Source organism: Bos javanicus, chromosome 22, assembly GCF_032452875.1.
Source record: "Bos javanicus breed banteng chromosome 22, ARS-OSU_banteng_1.0, whole genome shotgun sequence".
NCBI classification, from domain to species: domain Eukaryota; kingdom Metazoa; phylum Chordata; class Mammalia; order Artiodactyla; family Bovidae; genus Bos; species Bos javanicus.
This window is the reverse complement of record NC_083889.1, coordinates 49899054-49920268: the sequence shown is the minus strand read 5'-3', so window position 1 is coordinate 49920268 and position 21215 is coordinate 49899054. Positions and strand designations below refer to the sequence as shown.

The following is a 21215-nucleotide window of genomic DNA, read 5'->3' as shown; positions in this document are numbered from 1 at the left end:
GAGCCGCAATCACCCAGGGCTGGCAGAGCCGGGCAGTCCACTTGGCTCAGAGAGGGATGGACAGTGTTCCAGGCTCACATAGTAGGAGGCCACAGCATTCTGCCTCACTCCCCGCCATCAGGGCCAGACTGAGGACCCACAGGGGCTCCTGCAGCCAGGGAGGACCTCGAGGAGTGGGACAAGCCAGCAACAGGCAGGCTGAGAAGGAGGTTTCCCAGGGGAGATTAGGAAGCCAGCATGGAAGACCCACCTGAGCCTGACTTGTCTCTCTCTGATGTGGTTAGTTGTGTGACCTTGGCGACATCCTTTCCCTTGTCTGGGCCTCAGTTAACTCATCTAGAAAGTGAACTGGAGCAACACAGTATTATGTCAATACTGTCACACCCAGAACCACAGGGCTCCTGAGCAGCCCTTCAGCGGGGCCCTCCTCTCCAGGCCTGGCCTGGGGCAGTGGGAGCAGTCCCTGCAGAACTAGGAGAGGGCCTAGTGGAGGCACTAGGGAGCCAGGGAGACGAAGAAGGTGCACAGAAGGAAGCGGGCCATTGGTCTGCAGGACTGCGGACGACTGAGGCCCAGACCCAGGCTGTGGACTCGGCCAGGGCAGGCAGTGGCTCCCAGGCTGAATCTCCTTCGGCCCCTGCCGTGTGCCAAGTCCCGTTCTGTGGTCCACACCCGGCTCTGTGGTTTGGACTCTCCAGGTCTCAGTTTCCCTCTCTGCCCCAGGAGGGATGGCCTGGGGTCTCCAGAGGCCACTCGGGGGTTTGTTTCCAAGGGGTTGAGTGAGGCCTCATGCCCGGCTCACCGGGCCTGAATTACCTTCACAGCAGTTAGATCATCATCCCTGGTCCTCAGAGGGGAAAACTGAGGTACAGAGCAACTGCATGAGGCGCCCAAGGCCACACGGCTGATGAGCACACAGCTCTGCCCAGCTGCGGCATGGCCGGTCCACCTGGATGCCTAATGGGCCTCTCAAACTGAATGGGTCCAAAACCCAGGCCCTTCCCCTCCCTCTTCTCCCTCTTCTCCCTCTCTCCACACCCCCGGATGTCAGCTCTTTGGTTCAGGCCAGAAGCCTCAGGGTGACCTGGAACCTGCTTTCTCTCGTGCCCATATCCCATCTCAGCAAGTGCCGTGGGCTCCACCTTCACAACCCGCCCACCACCCTCCACCTCCCCAACCCCCCGCCTGCCTGGGCTATGGTCATCTCTTTCCAGGACAAGTGATGGAATCACCAGTTCACTGGTCTTCAGCCTCTGCCCTTTGGAACCCCCGCTTCCCGCCGCGCCCCCCCCCAAGGCTGTTCACCTCCACACTCAGCCAGAGTGTCCTGCTGGAACAGTGCGCCTCCTCAGTCAACACCCAAAGCCCATCCAGGGGCCGAACTCACAATGGCCTCTCTGACCTCACTTCTCAGGCCACACTGGCCTCCTCACTGTGGCTTGAATACACTCCTGTAGTCCCTGCCCAGTCTTTGCACACGCTATTCCCTTGGCCTGGATCAGCCTCTTCTCAGAAGTCCTCAAGGCTCCCCTCTCACCTCGTTCGGGGAAGTCCACTGTGCCCCCCCCCCATTTTAAGTGGTACCCTCCCAGCAGCCACCGATCTCCGTGCCCTCCAGGGGTTATTGTTTTAGCTAAAATTCCCTCAGACTTCCTCTTCTTTACTGCCCCCACTGCGCTGGGCTGGGAGCCCTGAGGGAGGCGGCCCCAGGTCTCCAGCCTGGAGGAACAGGCCCTTGGCCGAACAAGCGCACCTCCCCAGCTGGCTCCAAGCCCCACACCGTCCTGCCCAGCCCGCACACGATGGCCACAGGAGCGGGCAGGTGGGGTGCGCAGTGCAGCCCTGCAGGAGGGCTAGAAGCGCAGCGGCTGCCCCAGGGACAGCCCAGGAGGCCCTCCCTTTCCCCAGCTCCTCTCCGTATGAATTATTAAAGCTCATTTATGATGGGCCTGCCCAGGCCTGTGGCTTCTGTGCATAATTCATGGCTCTCCCAGAAAGGCCGGGTGCTGGCGCAGCCACTTCTTCCAGGAAGCAAGCAACGTGCGGGCAGATCTGGGGCTGTCCTCACTCATCCCTGTCACCATGTCCGGATCTCGGGCAGCCCAGGACCTCGGCCCTCCACCCACTCTCCTCCACCTGGGATTCTGGCTCCCAGGGCTGAAGTCCACAAACTTTGTGCAGACTCACCCATCCCCGTCTCTGTGCCTCGGTTTCCATCTGTGGGCTGAAGGAGTCGCTGGTTTTCAAACCGCAGGGACTGCAGTTATCACCCGCCTCCACTCCCCTGGGGAGGCCCATGGGCTCCCAAGGTACCAACACTTGGGGTCACTGTCTGTGAATTTCCCAGCAATCTAGAGCTGGGATGTAGCACTGAACAACGGGAGCTCACAAACTAGCTAAGGGCACTCTAGACCAAAACAGAAAGTCCAGGCCAGGGATGTGGGGTATGGACAGTCACTTGGCCCAGGATCCACCGTCTGCTCCTCAGGCCTGGAGCCACCTGCCCCACTCACTGACACGGATCGTGGGCATTTGGGGGTCTGCAGCGCCTCCTTCTCTCCCCAGCATGTTCCCCCAGGTAGTCGGGTACAAGACAAAAGAGACCAGACCCATTTAACAACCTAGCAAACTGAGGTTCAGTGAGGCTGGCTCTTGGAGCCAGGGCTGGTATACTGACACCGCCAGGTGCAGTGATGGAAGAGCCGCACCCAAGCTTGTTCTCGTGAGGTGGCCAGCAGTGTTGAGGTGCCTGTGGTGGTCACCAGGAGAGTAGGGGGGAACCTGGGAGCTCCAGATGCCTGCTCCTGCCCCACGCCAGTAGCCGAAGCCTGATTGGAGGTGCAAGAGAGGCCCTGTCCACGTGTCATCAACCACTCCAGTTGGATTCTGTGATTCACACATCCCATCTCCCCTCACGTACCTCCTCCCCACCCTCCAGCATGAGTCAAATCCTCTCTGAGCCACAAATAGCCGTCTTCCATTTATGTCCTGGCTATGGCCTCCTGCCTCGAGGAGGACAGAAACCCCTCTCACAGTCTTCTATTCCTTCTCAGGGAAGAAATCCCACGCCCCACCCCATGGAAGCTGGCAAGGCCCCATAGGACACACAGGTGCAAAAGAGAGGTGGAGCCAAGACCAGAAAAGAACTTAACCCATCACGGCCAGCGTTGTTGTCTGGTTTTGTGCCTCCTCTACCTGGCCAAGTCACCTCTGGTGGGAAGTCTTCCTGGATTTCTCTCCACCCTGCTCTCAAACCCATAGTCCTTACTCCACTTTACTGACCCTTGCCTTAGGTAGGGGCTGCAGTCTGGTTCCCCTCACCAAGCTCCCTGAAGAACTTCGCTTGCAGGACAGCAAAGAAGAGTCTTCTGGAAATGCTTGGGGATACATTTCCCTGAACATCCTCCCATCACCAGATTGGTGCCCCCCCGCCCCCCCCCCCCCATCCACCTCTCTCTACAGTGGGGGAGAGGCTGGAAGGGAGGGCAAGAAAAAGGCTTCCCACTTCAGTAGGCAGAGTACTGAGGAAAGGAACTGATGATGCAAAGCACCTGTTGTGTGCCGGGGGCTCCTGTGTGAGCTCACTGAAGTCTCACAGCACCCCTGGCTAGGTGCGAACTGGTTCAAGCCCGCTTCATGGACAGCGACCAAGGCCACACAGCTAGTCTGTGCTCAACCAGAATTTGAACCCTGCAAAGAGTGGCTCCAGAGCTCACGCTCTGTTCCTAGGTGATCCAGCTTTCTTAATCCCAAAGTGGGCTTCAACGGCCAAGATTTAGGAAATAGGGTGCCGCTAAGGGCCACTCCTCATTTATGACCTTTTCCACCATAGAGAAGGGGTCCATTCCAAATCAGGGCCCTCACTGCCTCCCCAGGCAAGCCAAAGCTGGGCAATCAGAGAGTCCTTTCTTTTATCCCAACAAAGCCACCCTGCTGCAGGAATGATGTCTCAGCAGCGCACAGCCCTAGCTCCCTCCAATCCCTCCCATGACAGGGGAGATGCCCACTTCCTTTGCGATCTGCCCCTCCCTAGTGAGCTCCGGGCTCCTCAGTGCAAGCCAAGCTGCCTGTAAATCAAATGCAAGTGCTCGTTTGCCTTTTCTCTCCACACTCCACAGTGAATCCGTAAGCAATGTAAATTCCCTCTGCGAGACACGGCGAGTAGGGGCCTTGTGGTGCCACCCCAGCGGCCCCACCTCCTCCTGAGAAGTCCCAGGATGGTGGCCGCCCCAAAAGGAGCCACTGCCTGGTGAGCCTGTGTTGTCCTCAGAGCTGGCTTGACGAGTAGCAGGTGGTCCAACTCAGCAGGGCTTATCACAGACAAAATACTCTGGAGATGTTTCCAACCTTCTACAAATCCCTACTAGCTCCCTCACTCCCCATTCATTCATTCATTCATTCATGTATACAGTTACTAAGCCAAGCTCCAGGCTGGACGTGGGGAAGGGACACAGTAGTGAGCAGGGCAGATACAGGCTAGAACTTGGAATTCAACCAGAGAAGGCATCTGATCTGATCCAGACTCAGTACATGGAGGGAGGAGGAGTCCGGTGGGGGTGTGGACTGCACAGCAAGGGGTCTGACCCACCTAGGGCTCTGGCAGGTAAAGGCTGCACTGCAGGGCAGCAGGGCAGTTCAGACAGAGGGTGCAGCACATGCTCAGAGGGTGAGCTCGGCACGGGATGATGCCCTATGAACACCACAGACCGACCACGGGCACCGAGCAGGCTGCTCGGACACTGATGCCTGCAGCACTCTGTCCTCAAGGACATGGTGAGCGAAGGATGGAGAGCTCTCGACAGTGGGGAGAGGAGCACAGTCAACGGATGGGAAACTAAGGGTTCAAAGAGCAGGGCTCTCCGCGTGGTCCTCGGCACCCAGCCTGGGAGGCTCAGCTCCTCCAGGCCCTCTCCAGAGGCACACATGCATATCCAGCTTTGACACCTCTCCATCTGGACCCCTAGTCCGCATCTCAAACTCAGTGTGTCTAATACCTGCTGGTCCCCTGGACTGACTTTTCCCAGGCCTCTTCCAGCTTACCTGGTGAAAACCGTCCTTCCAGCTGCTCAAGCCAATTGCCTGACATCTCCTGACACCCCTGTCCTTTCTCATACCCGGACCATCGGTATGTCTCACAACCACCACAGCCACCACCCTGGTGCTCCTCTGTTCACATCTCTCCCGGGGCGCCCAGTTCAAAGTCATGCTAATTTAATGGCCCAGCCTGTCCAGGTCCCTGTTGCCCTCTGACCTCCCCACCTCCCATCCTCCTCCTGCTCAACCACATCCCACCTCAGGGCCTTTGCACTGGCCATTCCTCTGCTTAGAACACTCTCCTCCTAGATACTCATGTGGCTCCCACTCTCCCATCCTTCCAGGTTTTCCTCATGTTTAAGTGAGGCCCACTCTGACCTGCCCCCTCTAGTTAACCCCTCTCCCAATTCATCCTGTCCCTTCTCCATGGTGTCTGTCACCTCCCAACACAGCATGTCCTCTGTCTACATCATCTCCCCAGACTGCTGTCTGCCTGTCCTCGTCAGTGCCTGGTGCACGGCAGATGCTCACGAGCGTGGAGAGAATGAATGAACGGCAGGTTGTGGCGAGTGTCCGTGGAGGGAACAAATGTGCCCGCAGCGGGGGAGGCACCGTCTGGAAGAAGATGAACCGAGGAGGAGTCTCAGGTAGGACCAAACCCATAGGCTGTCCAACAGCCGTGTGGCCCCCTTGCACTGACTTGTGGTCACCTCTGCCCTGGCATTTGACCTGCTCTATGATTACAATCACGGCTTCCCAGGTGGCTCAGTGGTAAAGAATCTGCCTGCCAATGCAGGAAGACCCGGGGTCAATCCCTGGTCAGGAAGATCCCCTGGATAAGGAAATGGCAACCCGTTCCAGTATTCTTGCCTGGGAAATCCCATGGACAGAGGAGCCTGGAGGGCTACAGCCCATGGGGTTGCACAGAGTCAGAAACAACTGAGTGACTGAGTATGCATGCACGCGTGCTCACAATCATAAAATATAGAAAACAGGATCCCATTTTAGAGATTAGAAAACTGAGGAACGAAATGACTCACAGTCACATATGCGGCTCTCTTTATAGCCCCAGCTCCTGCCCTCCTCGACCCCCATCCCCTGGACCATGCTTTCCTGCAAGCAGCAGGCAGATAGTACAGTGAGGCCAACAAAGCCCACGGCTCCAGGTCCCTCTAGACGGCTCCGTGATGTCCCCACCCTTCTACGTTTTAGAGTAATGGCCTCCTGCATACGCCAGCAGTCTGGAAATCACCTGTGAAATATATTTCCCCCAGCGCTGGCTCAGAAACCATGTAAATCACTTGGCTTAATGGCCTCTGGGATTGTTCCCTGCCACCCCTCCCCAGCCACTCTGTGCCAGGGAATGTGGGGCCGCGGGGCACGAGGCAGGCAGAGCCCCGGTCATGGGCTCCTACGAGGCAGCACGCAGGGGTGCAGCAGCCTCAGGGAGCTCAGCAGCACGAGACGGATGGGGCCTGCCTGGAGCTTGCAGAACTGAGGCTGGATCCACATGGCCAAGCCTCTCCCCCACCCCTTGTCCTTGTTCCCCATCAGTGCTTGCTCTCAGAGAAAGATGGGTCCTGGTACTCTCCCTGGGGCCCCCAGAGCCCTGACTTGGGGTGGGGCGGGGGCACCCAAGGCCTCAGGAATGGCTGGGGACCCTGAGAGGACCTGTCAGACCTCCACCCCACCTCCCCCAGCCCGCCAGGGCCTGCGTCTCATCACCCCTCAGATGCTGCCTCGTGCACCACTCATGTGCGGTTATCGTTTTCCTGGCCTCACTTCCATTTCTTCCTCCCTGACGATCTCTCCCATGGACTGTGCGCAGACAGCTCAGGTTTGGGGAGGGGACTTAGGTGGGGCTGGGCCATCAGGAGGCAGGTCCTGAGACATGGGAGGGCCATGGAGCGGTCAGCAGTGCAGATGAGGCCCGAGAAAGTGTCAACACAGAGGGGCAGTCAGGAAGGGACAGGGCAGCCAGCTGAGGCAGCCGGGTGATCGCCCTGAAATCCCCCTGAAATGTGTGGCCGGAGGCTGCACGCTCTGGCCACTGGCCACATGTACAGAGACACCTGTGAACAGCTGGCTCCACGGGTACCAGGGCCAGGAGACTCCCCAGGACCTGTGCACCGGCCCCTACCCCCTTCCTCTGGAAGCCTCAGTTCTCCTTGCGGGCAGAGCAGGGCAGGGGGAGGGCTCCTGTGTTTACGTTCCTATTCTCTATGGCCATAGCTTTCTACCTTGGCTCATCTGGGGCAGCTCCGGAAAAATGCTGATGCCCAGGCCCTATCCCACCCAATTAAATAACACAGCCCATGGAGTCCTGGACCTCGCCTGCATCTCTCTCCCCCAGGAGGCAGTCCCCAAGCTGGGGCATCCGTTGTAAGAGAGCCCTTGCATGAGGTGGCCTCTGTCCTGTCACAACAACAAACCCAGGGCCACATGGGAGCCTGTCCTAGAACCTGTAAAAGCTGGTCCAGCTTAAAGAGATATAAGCAGTTTGACCTGTAGACACACCTGTGCTGACTCTCAGTTCAGCGAATATTTTGTGAGCACTTGATGTGTGCTAGCCTGAAGCTCTGGCCGACGACAGGTGGTCGTGACCCCTGCCCCCTCCAGGCATACAGCCTGGAAGGGGAAGCAGCAGGTCTATTGCAGGAAAAGAATAGGGGAGACTTCAGGGGCACCTAGGAAGCCCCTGAGCTGCCCAGGGAAGTCAGAGGAAGCTTCATGAAATAGCGACTGCCAGTCAAGTACTAGGAGACAGGCAGAGGCTGGCCAGACCATAGGTGGCATCCTGCTTAGGGCTGGCAGGGCCCTGTGCAGCCCACCCAACCTCTCTCAGGCTTACTTCATGTTCAGTTCACAAGAAGTGCTTGTTAAACCTCTATGGAAGGAGATGGCTGCTGCCCTCGTGCTGTGCATCCTGAGGGCAGAGATCCCCCCCCGGGCCTGTCACTACGCTGATCAGAAGCAGCCCCCTCGGCCATGGTCTTCCTAGCACCAGCTTAAAGGACAGGACAGAGGTGGGAGCTCTGCAGATGGGGTGGCAGGAGAGCGCCATCATCAGCTGCAGAAGAATGCATCACTCTAGAGGGTCCTGGGAATGCTGAAGACACTGAGGCTGGGAGGAGGAGGGTAAGCTCCCACAGTAAGCCGGAGAGGGCTAGGGTGGAGTAGGGAGAAACTGAGACAAGAAGGGCAGAGGGATGGGAGTGATGGAAGAGTGCAGGAGTGTGGGGTACCCTGAGGGTCCTGTGTTGGGGGCTCTCTGGAGGAGGCAGGCTGTAGAAGGACTGTGTGCAGCAGTGGCTAAGTGCCCAGACCCAAGTGCTGAGGTGTGAATCCTGCCTTCACCACTCACCATCTGTGTGATTTCAGTATCACTTGGCCTTGTTGAACCTCAATTTTTCTTGTCTGTGAAATGGGACTAAAAATGGATTGATTTCATTTGTTAGCATATGTGGAATACAGCACCTGGGGCTCAGATCACAGTGATTGATGATGTGGTTAAAATTACTTCCTTTACAAATGTTTCCTCAAACGTGAACACTCTCCCTTCCTCTCCCTTCCTTCTTCCTCTTGTCAGTCTTCTTGTCTGACCCTGAAACAGATCCTGCTTCCCCATGTTCTATCACTAACCCTCTTCTCGCTAACAAAACCCAAGTCTGCAAGAATCTCTGCCGCCTCCAGCCCCAAGGTGACCCCATCCTTAACTCAAGGGTAAATCCTGATTAGCTTGAGCCAATCACAATGTACCTTCCTGATTGTCAGTGATTGGTTTAGAGTGTACATGTGACCCAGTGCTAGCCAATGAGATGTGAGGGGAATTTGGCTAGGGGCTTCTGGTTTAGGTTTCCCAGCCTTCTTTTAAGAGGAACTCAGAGGAAACATCTCCTGTTTTACTCCTAATGTCTGGGACATGTGATGCCTGGAGCTGTGGCAGCCATCTTATTGCCATGAGGGAAGTTAGTCAAGGACAGACAGCCACACCAAAGTAAGACCAGCCAGGCAGAGTGCAGGTGAAGCCTTGGTCCTTGATGACAACCTATCCGTACCCACCTCTGGGTTCCCTGTCAGAGAGTCTAACCATGATGAAAAAAATTAATATGCTAGGATTGCCAAGGTGTGTACAGAAGCAGCCTCTTTTCCTAGCAGCCATTCCTTGGACTCAGCTTTTGAAGTGTTAGTAGTTAGCTCAATGCCTACTCCTGGAAGGCCCCCACAAAGTGAGCACAGAGCTGAGAGTTGGGGGAGGCACAGGGTTGGAGGAGAGGCCCACAGGAGTAGGCAGCAATGATCTGGAAGGCTTCTTGGCTCAATACTCAGGCTGAGCAGGCCAGTCTAAAATAGGGACACAGCCAGGAGGCAGAGAGGCCAGAATTCCTACTAGGACTTGCAAGTGGCTTGGCCTGGCTGGAGTCTAGTCAAAGAGCTAGTAGCCAGAGACCAGAGCCAGCCCAGGAAGGCCCCCAAATGCTAGGTGAGAAGCGGAGCTCTGCCCACAGCAGGTTTCTGGAGTTCAAGGTCATAGCTAACCCTCAGTGAAAGACACTAGAGCATGCCTGGCAGGTCCAGGAAAGGAAGGGAAGACGCCTGAGTTCTCATCATGCCCACCCCAGCCTCTGCTCACAGGGAGAAAGGAGAAATGCCCATCTGGGAGAGCCCCCTGCATGGAGGCCTGTTCTGCCAGCTCACTTCTCTTTTCCAATAAGTGAAGTTGGGGGCAGGGCTGAGGTGGGTTGTTTTGTTGTTTGTTTGTTGGAACCAGTGGCAGCACCAGGCCTGACCTTTAAGGCTTCAAATATAGCATTTCAGGCGATGCAGGAGGGAGGAGAACATGCACTGAGCGGGGAAGTTACCAAGGCTAAAATGCCACATCAGCCACGTCAGGCTGGAAACCTGCAGCAGGGTCAGGGGTCTCTACCCATCTCAGAACACCCCAGCCCATTCATGCCCACCTGGCAACAAGGTGTCCTTCCCAAGGGTCCCCTGAAAGCCTCGCTGACTCTAAGATGGCACAAGGGTACCAACAACGTCTGCCCCAGAGAAACACCAGGAACTGGGGTCCCACACCACAGGCACCTTGCTCCGTGGGGTTTGCCAAAGGAGGCCGCAAATCGCTCCCATGTCATGTCAAGGATGTTTTTATTTAAGAGAATCATTTGTATATCTTGGTGCAAGGATGGCTGAATGGGTGGCACCCTTTGGGCAGCCTGCACTGAGCCCCACATGGGAGCCTAGGCCCTGCCCACAGACTGTGTGTAGCCAGAGGAAATGTGGGGCCTGAAGGCTCCTTCTGGTACTCAGATGTCAATTTCTCTCTCTGTACAATGGAGGCATCTAGGTTACCAGGGGATTCTGTGGCTGGGATATTCCTTCCCAAATCAGGGACTCAGGCAAGGCCCATTATCTGCCCAAAGAGACTGTCGTGCCAGGCTCCCTACCCTCACAGCCCCTGTAGGCGCCCCAGACCTCTGCAGAAGCCTCCCAAGATACTTAGGCTGCTGGGGCGTCCAAGCACTGACAATATACAGGCTTTGAGAATGCCAGGAAAGCAAAACTTGCAGTTCTCTTAGACATCACAACCCATCAGCTCAGGGCCCACATATCCCAAAGGCCAGCACCCAGCACAAGACACCCAGACTGCCTTGCTTACGAAGACCCAGTAGGCAAAAATTCATCCTTGAAAAGAAGAGCTTTGCTGGAGTCATCCCAAATAGAGGAACATGCGGGCATCATCAAGTCGAAGCTTTTATACCCGAATCATGCCTGCAGCTGACTGTACAAATGTCTTGCTAAGAGCGAGAACCCCAAACCCACAGCAGATGCTTCACGGGAGGCCAGTCTCCCTCCCTTCAGCGTGCAAGTGAGCAGCACCCACTCCTAGAGAAAAACACGCCAGGCCAAGGTCACACAGCAAGGGTTTCCACTCTGCCTAAGCTACGACCTCCACTCGCTCCCCACACCCCCATCCAGATTCCACCTGGGAAAGGCTGTTAGCAAAGATGCTGCGCTTCACAAAGGACTCACCAAGCTTCTCAGAGTCCCAAGTCCTGTGGTGCATCTAAATAACCATTCGATTTGCAAAAATTTGAATTACAAGGATGCAGCTTCAGTGTGTTGCCTTTGCAGACTGTCAGCGAGCCAGTTGGTAGATGATCAAACTTCCCAGCTCAGCCTTAACTCAGGCTGTTCTTGACATAAAAGTTTGCACAACACTGGTCCTGACAACCGGGCTGCTTTATTTCCCGCTGCCAGCATTTGCCCAGTGGAGTCCTGGCATTAACCTCAAAGGTGGGTGCAGAAGGTGGGCATTGGGAGCGCATTCTGTGTGCAGAGATAAACCATACATATGTGCACACTTCCCTATGCACACTCACACAGAAGCACACACCCATATTCACATTCACAGGCACACACTAACACCTGTGTGCACACATGCGCGTGCATGTACACACAACCTGCACATATGCATGAAGCACACACACGGGCACACATTCACACGCACCCACACAAGCACACCTTCATATACAAATGGATACTCTCACAAGTGTGCACACACGTGAATATATCCAACAAATGTGCACAAACACACATAAAAGCACAAATATATAGATACTTCCATACATAAGCTCACATGTGCACACAGGCCACGGCCAAGCACAGCAGAAAGGACCCAGAAACCACAATGGAGTCTCAGAGCCTGGCTGGGTGGTAGGCGCCATGGGCAATGGGACAGGTGCCTAGCACTTGGAGTACGGGCCCAGCTGGACTGAGAACGCTCAGATCCAGTAAGAATCCCCTGCCTTTGTCATTCATCCTTCATGACCTTTCACAGCCCAACCCAATGAGGCAGCACAATCAAGGGAACCTTATTTTACAGACGAGGCCCAAGACCCAGAGAGGCTGAGGAAGCTCGCAAGGTTACAGCTGGTGAGAGGCGTGGCAGAACTTCTGTATGTGTCTAGAGGGGGCTCATTCAGGAAGATTCGTCCAGCAGGGAAGGAAGGCACCCAGGCAGGAACAAGGTGCCCAGGGTCTAAGGGGAGCAGGAAAGAGAGACAGAGGGGGTGACTTCTCCTCCTTCTTACCCACCTCTTTCTCCTTTGTTTAATGAGTCACTTCCAAGGTAGGGAGAGATGGTTAATAATCAGCGGCAAAGACTTCCGGGACCCCTCCCTCTCAGCTAAACAATTAGGCTGATCACAGCTCAAAATGGGTCAGTCTGAGAAGCCGCTTCCAGACACCCAAGGTGTGACCAGAGGCCAATATGAGAGGCGCGGGCTCCTCACACTGGGGAAGTGGGACTCAGGCTGGGGTCAGGCCTCCCACCATAGCTGGAGCAGAGTGTGCAGAGGAGCAGGAAGATTCTGGACCTGTCTTCTTAAGGCACTGCCAGTGTCAGACTCAGAAGAGCCATAGAAAAGAGGAAACTGAGGCCCAGGGGAGTGGATGAGGCTGTCCAAGGTCACCACAATGCAAGCTGCCAACTGAGAGAATCGGGTTGGGACTGCCTTTGACAGAGGCCCCCAGGACCAGGCCAACACAAGGTTGGGGATCCTTAGGTTCCCCGTGTTGAAGATTTCCCTCCATGTAACCCCAGGTACACAGGCTTTCCTGCTCTGTAAGGCCAGATCCTTCATAGGCTCAGTCATCGGCACCAGCAGTGGCCAGGGGCCCAGCAGGCTGGACTAGCCCCAGGAAGAGGGGGCCCAGGTGAGGAGGGAGGGGAAGTAGGTGATCCTTAAGCAGGACCTAGGCCAGAGACACTAAACCAACTGCTTGAGTCCCACAGTGGCCAGTGGTCGTGCAGGGCTTGGCTGAGCGCTGTCCCAGGTCCTGCTTGTGGACCTAAATGACAGCATCCTTGAGTCCCTTGTAAGCCCCCCAGGGGAAGCTCGATCCACATGGCCACCTGCACCACCAACTCCTCCCCTTAGCCACAGGCAGCTCGGGAGGCTCTTCGGGTTACACAGGACAAGAGAGGGAGGGAAAGGAAAAAAACTAAAAACCACACATACACCTCCCTCTGGGAATACGAATATTGATTCTGTAGCTTCTTGTTTAGACAGTAGGCACCAGGAAAAAAAAAAAACCAACCTGACACGAAGAGAGGCTCCCCCATTGGTTGAAGAGATGCAGCCAGCAGTGGGAAGGCCCCCCACCCTCATCTTTAGAGCACCCCAGGCCCTGGTGCCCCTCCCCAGACCTAAGGTCCTGAGCCCTCACTTAAGGACAGAGGTCACCTGTTCCCAAGGCAGATCTTGAATCTGGACGCCCATGAGGATGGAACTGGGTAGGGTGGGTGGGTGCTGGAAGGGGAAGGAGAAAGACACCACTCCCAACCCACAGACAGCAGCACCCTCCAAGGGAGGGCGCACGCCACATGCCTGCCTGCTTTGACTCCCAAACCTCCACCTGCCCCTTGAACAGTTTCTTAGCAGATAGAACCCTGGCTCCCCAGCCCCCTAGGCCTCACATGTTCACACAGCATGAAAATGCAAGCATCTATTAAGGTCCAAGACCTCGGAAGTCCCCTCAGGCTTGAAAAAACTGCCATGGCCCTAGAGCATCCAGCCTCAGGTTTCCATGAACAATCCCCATCCCGTTCACCCCTGACCTTTCTCTCTGGAACTATACTGGAATCTGGAGAGGGAGATGGCATCTCAGAGTCTTGAGATGAAGTCCCTCTTGCCTATCCCTCCATGACAGGCATGCCTGGCACGTGACTCAAAGCCCTGAAAAAGGAAAATCCTGCCCTGGGGAGGGGGAGGGGGGCGCTCCACGATCCCCTGTGTACAAGTGGGAGGGGGTGGAGGTAGGCACAGGGGCCTTGAGCACTGGGCTGGCAGGGCCCTGGAAGGCCCCCTCCGGGTTGCCTGAGACCCAGAAGAGAACCGAGGGACAGAGCAGGAGAGGTTACCGCTGGGAGCCGAGGTGTGTTTCATGTGTCTTAGGCCTCTTCATTTTCTCCCAAATACCCAAGTTTTGCATCTCCATCCCAACTTCCTGGGCCCACTGCCCAGGTGTGCCCAGCCTCCTGGCAGGGCACCAAAACATCTGAAAGATTAGTCCTCTCCCTGCCCTGGTCCTTATGGGGCTTTGGGCAGGTTCTTCCATCTTTCTGGGTCTCAGTCTCCCCATCTGCAGGATGGGCATGACCATGGGGTCTGAGGTCAAGGACGTAATGTGAATAAGGGGCTTGGCCCAAGCTCAGTAAGGGGAGACCACCAGTGGCCTGGTGACATTCCACCTTTAGTCAAGGTGGGCTTCAGGGAATGAGGCAGGCAGCCCAGTGCTCTTCCTCACAGAGATGATATCTCTGGTAGGTGGCTACAGCCTGAGCTAGTGGCACAACCCAGAGACCTCCGGAGAGTGTGGGTGTGAGACCCTGGAGGAAGCATCTAAACCCCTGAGAAAAGCAGCAGTGATAAGGGGACAGCATAACAAAGCAGAAAGACAGGGAGGTGCTTAGCCCATGGGAACAATGTGGAAAGATTGGTGGGTGGGGGCCCAGCATGCTGTAGCATAAGGGGTAGATGTTAATGTTATCAACAGCTGCCAGGACTCCCACCTGTGCCAGAATACTTTCTGCCGCCAGAGGTGACACCCTCTCCCATTAATTCTCACCATTAGCCTCTTAAGCAGATTCTCTATTATCTTATTTGGGGAAACAGAGGCAAGGTCACCCCAATGGAGAAGGTCAGATCTGGAGACCAAAGCTTGAGCCTTCGGGACCCACACCTGACACCCACCATGTCCCCAAACTGCCTCCTCCCGAGAGCTGGCTGACCCCTGCACACTGCGGGGGGTTGGGGGGGGGGGGGCGCGGAGAGGGTGGCACCAAGGGCTCACTCCACTTGTGAGTCAGTCTCTCCTTGGAGCCACCAGTGTGCCAGAGACTCGGGAGGGAGATTCACCCGCACACTAGGAGGGGGCTTGTCTTCAAACAGGCTACTCCCACCTCAGGGCTCAGCCTGGCAGAGTTGACCCAATAAAGGTGACTCCTGGGGGTGGACCACAGCCAAGGGTCCCTCCACCCCGAATCGAGAGCGCTAGGCGAGATGACAGCCAGTGGGAGTGGCAGTAGATCGCGAAGCCTCGCCCCCTCCTGCTTCCTGCAAAAGCCGTTGGCAGGTTGTTGGGGAAACGGGGGACCCAGATGTGTGATGTTGCCTCCCTCTAACAGGGGGAGCCACAGGGAGGTGAAGACGTGGGCTCGGAGGCCCAGACAGACACACGTCACCCACCATTAACCGTAGCTAGACTGACGCATGCCCCATTGTGGGCACTCGGGTAAAGGAACATGTACCCAGCTGTCATTAATCTGCTGGGGGGCCCAGACCCCTCGGGATCCCCTAGAGGAAGGGAGGTGCAGGCCAGCACCATCACTGGGGAGGAGTGGGACTAAGAGGATGCAGCCAGTGGCTCAGCCTGGACCTCATGGAACAGGATACAGAGAAACCCAGGAGTGCCGGAGAACAGGGGACCGCAGTCCAACAGAGATGACAAAGGAGGTGGGCAGGGCAGGGTGGCCACAGAGAGATCAGAGGGATGGGCAAGGAAGTGGAGGGAGGGGTGGGAGACGAGATGAGAGACCAATGGAGGGGGCAGGGGAGGGGGAAGGAGACTGACAGAACTGGGAAAGGAAAAGACACCGGAGAGGCCAAGCCGTGAGGGCCGCCCCCAGCCAGCAGCAAACAGGGAACAGGAGGAAGCAGGTGAAACGGGCAACGTGTGCTCCGACTCCATGTGCCCCACCTCAGCCCAGACACACGAGGGCACGTATACACACACATGTACTTGAGCACACGTGGCCTTGGCCTTGTTTGAAAACCAGATCCAGGTCCAGGGGAGGTGAGAGGGCACCTCCCCCGCAATCAAAGCCATGTTCTCCATCCAGCAGTAACTCCTCTGCCCTCCTCCATCCAGCAGCAGCCGGGGTCTGCTTTGCCGGGTGAGCAGAGACCCATGTTGCCAAAGCGACTACAGACCCAAACCCACGTTTGCTTAAAACCCAGCAGCTTGCAAAGCTGGGCCCTGTCACGCTGCCAGACACTAATGAGGAAATGACTTTCGCGTCAAGGGCCCTCTCCACTGAGGGGCTGTCACCCTAGGGCCGTGAGGCTGAGGGTCCCACTGCCCGCCACAGAAAGCCACCTGCACCTGTATGGAAGTCGCATCCTAGCCGGGCCACGCTAACCGGGGAGAGTTCACACAGGCCACCGGCCGGAGCAGCCCCAGGGCAGCAGCCTCAGCCTTTCCTGTCAGTTCAGCAAAAGTCCCAACTCCAACTAAGCCCGGTCATGCAGGGGGCTGGGGGAGGGACCCTCACTCAACTCCCTCCCCTTCCTCCCTCCAAGGATCAGTGGGCGTCGACATCTGTGGGACCAGGGCAGCTGAAGGGCGCTGGCTGTCACTGCCAGCTCCGCGTGTCGTCGCACCATTAGTCCCCTCCCCCTGGACCCTCAGAGTCGCACAGCCCCCAGCCCACTCCACTCTCATTCTCTAGTTACGGTTTGCAAGACATGTCCCAAACCCTCAAATCAGCTCCAACTAGATCGACAGGAGATAAGCATCCAGCTGGAAACGTGCCGCTGTCATCACACCCGCCTCCCCATCTTCTGACTGGGGACAGAGGGACAGGTGTCCGCTCCGGTCAGGGTCTCACAGGTGTAAAACGCAGGCCCAGCAGCCATCTGACCCACTGCAGGTCACAAGGAGAGGCAGCAAGGTGGGAAGAGGTGAAAAGAGACATCTACTTAAACCTTCACTCAAAGAGCTACATATCAGCCCAGGGGGGAAAAACAGTTGTGTCTTGGTTTTGAGGGGAAGAAAGAACAGCAACAAAAAAAAATAATGCTTTTGTTCTTTTTAAACATTGGGGCTGAAGTTCATTTTCATCACAGCAAATGAAAGACAATAACGCACCCACAAACCCTGAACTTCCATATGATTCTCTTCTACCTGCGCACACCCCACATACACACACGAAAAATCCAGACGGCTGACAGAGGACACGTCCGTGCGGCACCTGTAATTTGCCTACTGATCACCCGCCTGAGCACAGCCAGGCTGTGCAAAGAGAGAAATGACAAGACAGAGAGAGACTCGGGCAAAGCCTTTCCTGAGTTTTGCTTTTCTTCATCTGGGAGAGCCTACAAGCCAGAGTACGCAATACCAGGGGCCCCTACCCTTGGGCAGAACTGGTCTAATGACGCAGAGCCAGTCTTGCCCTTTCCCCGAGGCCAGACCCTGCCCTCGCACCCCCTGGCCACTAAGCAGCCTGGTTACTCATTTCCCCAAATCCCAGTGTGGCCAACTGGGTGCAGGAGTCCAGGGACAGGTGGTTCCTCGGACCCAGAGACACGTAACAGACAGCAAGGTGGTCACCGTACCCCTAAGCCACAAGGGTGTTTAGGCACCGACATACGGCTGGACCACGGTGCCCACAGACAGCTGCTCTCCTAAAGGCCACACGCACTGAATATCCATTCCCAACCCCAGACACATCTGGCCAAGCTGGCCCAGAGGAGGATGCCCGAGTTGCCAGGCTCTCAGGAAGGGAGAGAAGGCTCAGGACCACGGAGGACCAGCGGAAGCTGGCAGGGTCACGAGCTGCTATTACCTTGTTGGCAGCAGCAGCAGGGGCAGGCCGGGGGGGCCTCCCTGTCATTCACCCTCTGCCTCCACTCTGGCACCTTCACCTCCAGGGGACCTTTCCCCTAGGTGTAGTGGGGGGCGGGCGGGCAGAAGGGACACTGACCCCCTGAGGTGCTCGCATTCTCTGCATCCAGCCCTGCTTCTCAAAGGAAAAAGGCCAGCGAAGACAGGTGTGGAGGGATCCCCCACCTTTGGATCTAAAGCGCCAGCTTCCTATCGGAGAGGAAGCCTGAGCCAGACGCGGGGCTGCGACTCCGTCGGGCAGGGGGTCTCTGGCCGCTCCTTCACGCAACCCCAGATCTCCCCTGTCACCCCGACAGCTCCAAGGCAATCAGCTGGCAAGCTCGGACCCCCCACCCCCATCCCACGAGATCTCCCTCTGCGCGGTTTGGGGGATGGGAGGGAGAAGGGGCACCGCTGGGAAGTTTCGCGACGCAGCCAGAAGCTCCGGGACCCCGGCTGCCCGCCCTCTGGGCTTAGGGTCGCCGCCCCCGGGCGCAGCGGGCGGCAGGACCCGGCGCCCCCGCCCCGGAGTGGGACGCGGGCCGAGGACTGGGGGTGGGTGCGAAGTGGGGATCCGGGCTCGGCCGGGGTCCCGCGGCGGGCCGAGGCCACTTACGTGTGCTGCTGAGGAAAGCTGTAGGCTGAGGCGCCGGGGGCGGCGAGCAACGGGAGCAGCAGCAGCGGCGGCAGGAGCAGCGCCAGCGGGCGCGGGGGACCCGCCGCCGGGCGCCGGGCGCCGGGGCCGAGCCGGGAGCCGCGGCTGGGCCATCGGAGCGCAGTCCGCGCCGGGTCGGGCCGAGAGGCGCCGCAGGTCCGAGCCGGCACCGCCATGTTTCCATTCAAGATGCGGCGCCGCTGGGAGGGGGGGCGGCGGCGGGTTGGGTGTGTGTGGGGGGGTGACGGGCGGCGGGCGGCAATCGCCTCTCTTCGTCCTCCGCCTTCTTCGCGCCGGGCCTCCAGGGCTGCCCGAGCCGCAGTACCTCTGCGGGATGCGCGCTGCGATCTCTCCGCCGCGCCGGCTCCAAGCGCTCTGAGTGCCGGGTCCGGGACCGGCGCTCAAATAGCGGCCGCCGCCAACCTGCCGGCGCCGCCCTCCCCCGTCCCCGGCCGGCCCGCCCCCGCGCGCCCCCGCCGCGGCCACGCGCCCGCCGGTGCCCGCGCGCCCCTCGTCCCCGCGCCGCCCTGAGCCGGCCCTGCTGGCCCGCGGGGCCGAGCCGAGCCCGGGCGCGCGCGTCCCGCGCCCCAGCCGCGGTCCGAGTTCCCGATGTGCGCCCTGCCGCACGCCTCAGATTGCGATGCTCCTCGCCGCCGCACTCGTGGGAAGAGTCCCCTGCAGGCGCGTGTGTGACCCTTCTGGGGGCTCGACCTTCAACAGGCTTAAGGCCTGGAGTCACAGGTTTAATGGTGGAATGGCAGGCTTCAGCAGAGACCGCTGTAGAGGGCAGAGGAGCTGAACTCACACGGCCAGGGGCTCCAACTACCTTCAAGAGTCCCCTTGGCGGGGATTGGGTGCCGAGGTCCTGAGAGAAAGAAAAAATCCTGAATGGAAACCAGGTCCTGTTGCAGCGTTATGTGGGGCTGGGAATGGCAAGATACAGCCCTATGCAGCCGTTCATTTCACTTCCCTGGGCTAAATGGGCACTGTGAGCAGGACAGCCCCAAGTCCCAGCCCCCAAGGCTTACACAGCCTCTATTTAAACTTCTCCAGTACCAGTAAGCTCACCCCTGCACAGTCCAATCACTTCTGTCCTGGAGGCTCCTGGCTCTTCCCTGCTGCTGGGAGAAGGCTGGGCTGGTGTCAGTCCTGACTCTGCAGCTTGCCGGCCTCTCAGAGCCTCAGTCTCTTCCCTTCTGAAGGCTTGTGTGAGTGCCCAACCCCACCTCCAGGATGAAGTGAGAGTGGGAATGAGTTACTTGGTAAACTGAAACACTCGTGATTGGGAGAGAGCATCCCTGAGATTCCTCTGAAGTTGCCCTGGGACCCTGCTCTGCCCTTGGCACAGACAGACAGGATGAAAGAATGCTCCCTGCCAGCCGGGAACAGAGCAAGACCCCCTAAGCAGTAACTGCCCACTGATTCTGTGCCTAGTATTAGGACTGCGGGCCAGTAACCACCTGAGCAACAGCCCCTACTTTATCGTAGCTGAGTGAGTCGAGTCTCCCATCACCTACTTACTAGTCAGCCTAAAGAGGATTTGTAGTTGAGGGGGAAGAGTGGTAACGCCTGAATTGAAAAAGGCAGAGCTTCCCCTCTCACCCCGAGAGCAGCAAGCAAATAGGGCTCAGGATGACCTTCATGTGTGTGTGTGAGTTGCTCAGTCGTGTCCAACTCTTTGCAACCCCATGGACTGTAGCTCGCCAGGCTCCTCTGTCCATGGAATTCTCCAGGTAAGAATACTGGAGTGGGTAGCCATTCCCTTCTCCAGGGAATCTTCCCAACCCAGGGATCAAACCCGGGTCTCCTGCATTGCAGACAGATTCTTTACAGTGTGAGCCACTAGGGAAGCCCCTAACCCTAACCCTAACCCAGGACAATCTTTACTTGGCTCCTTGTTCCTGTCTGGGCTCCCCAACCCCTGCCTACCCTCATAAGCTGGGAAGACAGTTTTGGAGTATCCTCTTCCCTGACTTGTGTGAGTCTTCAAGGGCCAGACTGGGGCTTGCCATAGGTCCCAAACATGTTACCAAAGGAAGGTGGTACACTGAGCCCCAAACTGCTGATAGGCCCAGAGGCTGGGGAACAGGAAGGATATAGTGGACTCTGGGAGGCCAAGCCAGGCCAGTTCTATGGAGGACAAGCCAGATATCTGATTGTACCAGACATCCCCACCCCAACCTCTGGGCAGGGCAGTCCTTTCTGCTGGACAGATGGTGGGGTGAGGAGGGCTGTGCCTCACAGAAAAGTCAAGGAGATTGAGCTAACCTAACCAGCCCGCTCCCAGCCCCTCCTACTGATAGCTGTCTCTAGCATCTCTATCTCCCCCATACCTAGGGAAGGGCTGGCCCGTGGTATCCTCTCCCGTTTGTTTGCTGAATAAATGCCTGGATCTTGGCCCCAGGGAACTGGCACAAAAGGCATCACCTCTCCTAGTGATCACCTCTCCTGAGTGCCCTCTGGGGTTAGGTGGGCCCTTCCTAAGGCCAGCTCTGCAGGGGCAGAGTGAGAAATGTCGGGGACAGCGTCCCTGCCCTTTGACACCAGGATGGCAGCACTATCCCCAAAGAGTACCCAGGTCTTCAGGTACCTGTGCACAGGCTGGGGGTAGCCAGTGGGCACTGGTAGTTGGGCATTTCAGTTCCAGCCTCCACAGATGTGCCCCTAATTGAGGCCGCTGGTGCTGAGGGAAAGGCAGGAGATTTTGGTTGACAGGCCGTTAAAGGAAGACAAATAAGGAGGGAAGGTAATTAAGAGCAAACGGGTAGTAAGAGTTTCCACACTCCAACTTCTGAGGCTCACAACATCTTCAGTCTCCTGGTGGCTGCCTTCAGCCACAGGTTAAGATCATGGGAAG

At 57.4% G+C, this 21215-nt stretch overlaps 1 protein-coding gene across 2 annotated transcripts in view; it reads right to left on the bottom strand.

Annotated features, from left to right (window-relative positions):
• CACNA2D2 (calcium voltage-gated channel auxiliary subunit alpha2delta 2) overlaps positions 1-18779 on the bottom strand; it is a 140417-nt gene extending 121638 nt beyond the window's left edge. For both annotated transcript variants that reach the window (XM_061396825.1, XM_061396826.1), the window contains exon 1: positions 18320-18779. In XM_061396825.1, the coding sequence (XP_061252809.1) occupies positions 18320-18534 (215 nt within the window). In that variant the 5' untranslated portion in view covers positions 18535-18779. The remainder of the gene's footprint in view (positions 1-18319) is intronic.
• Between the last annotated feature and the right edge of the window lie 2436 nt (positions 18780-21215).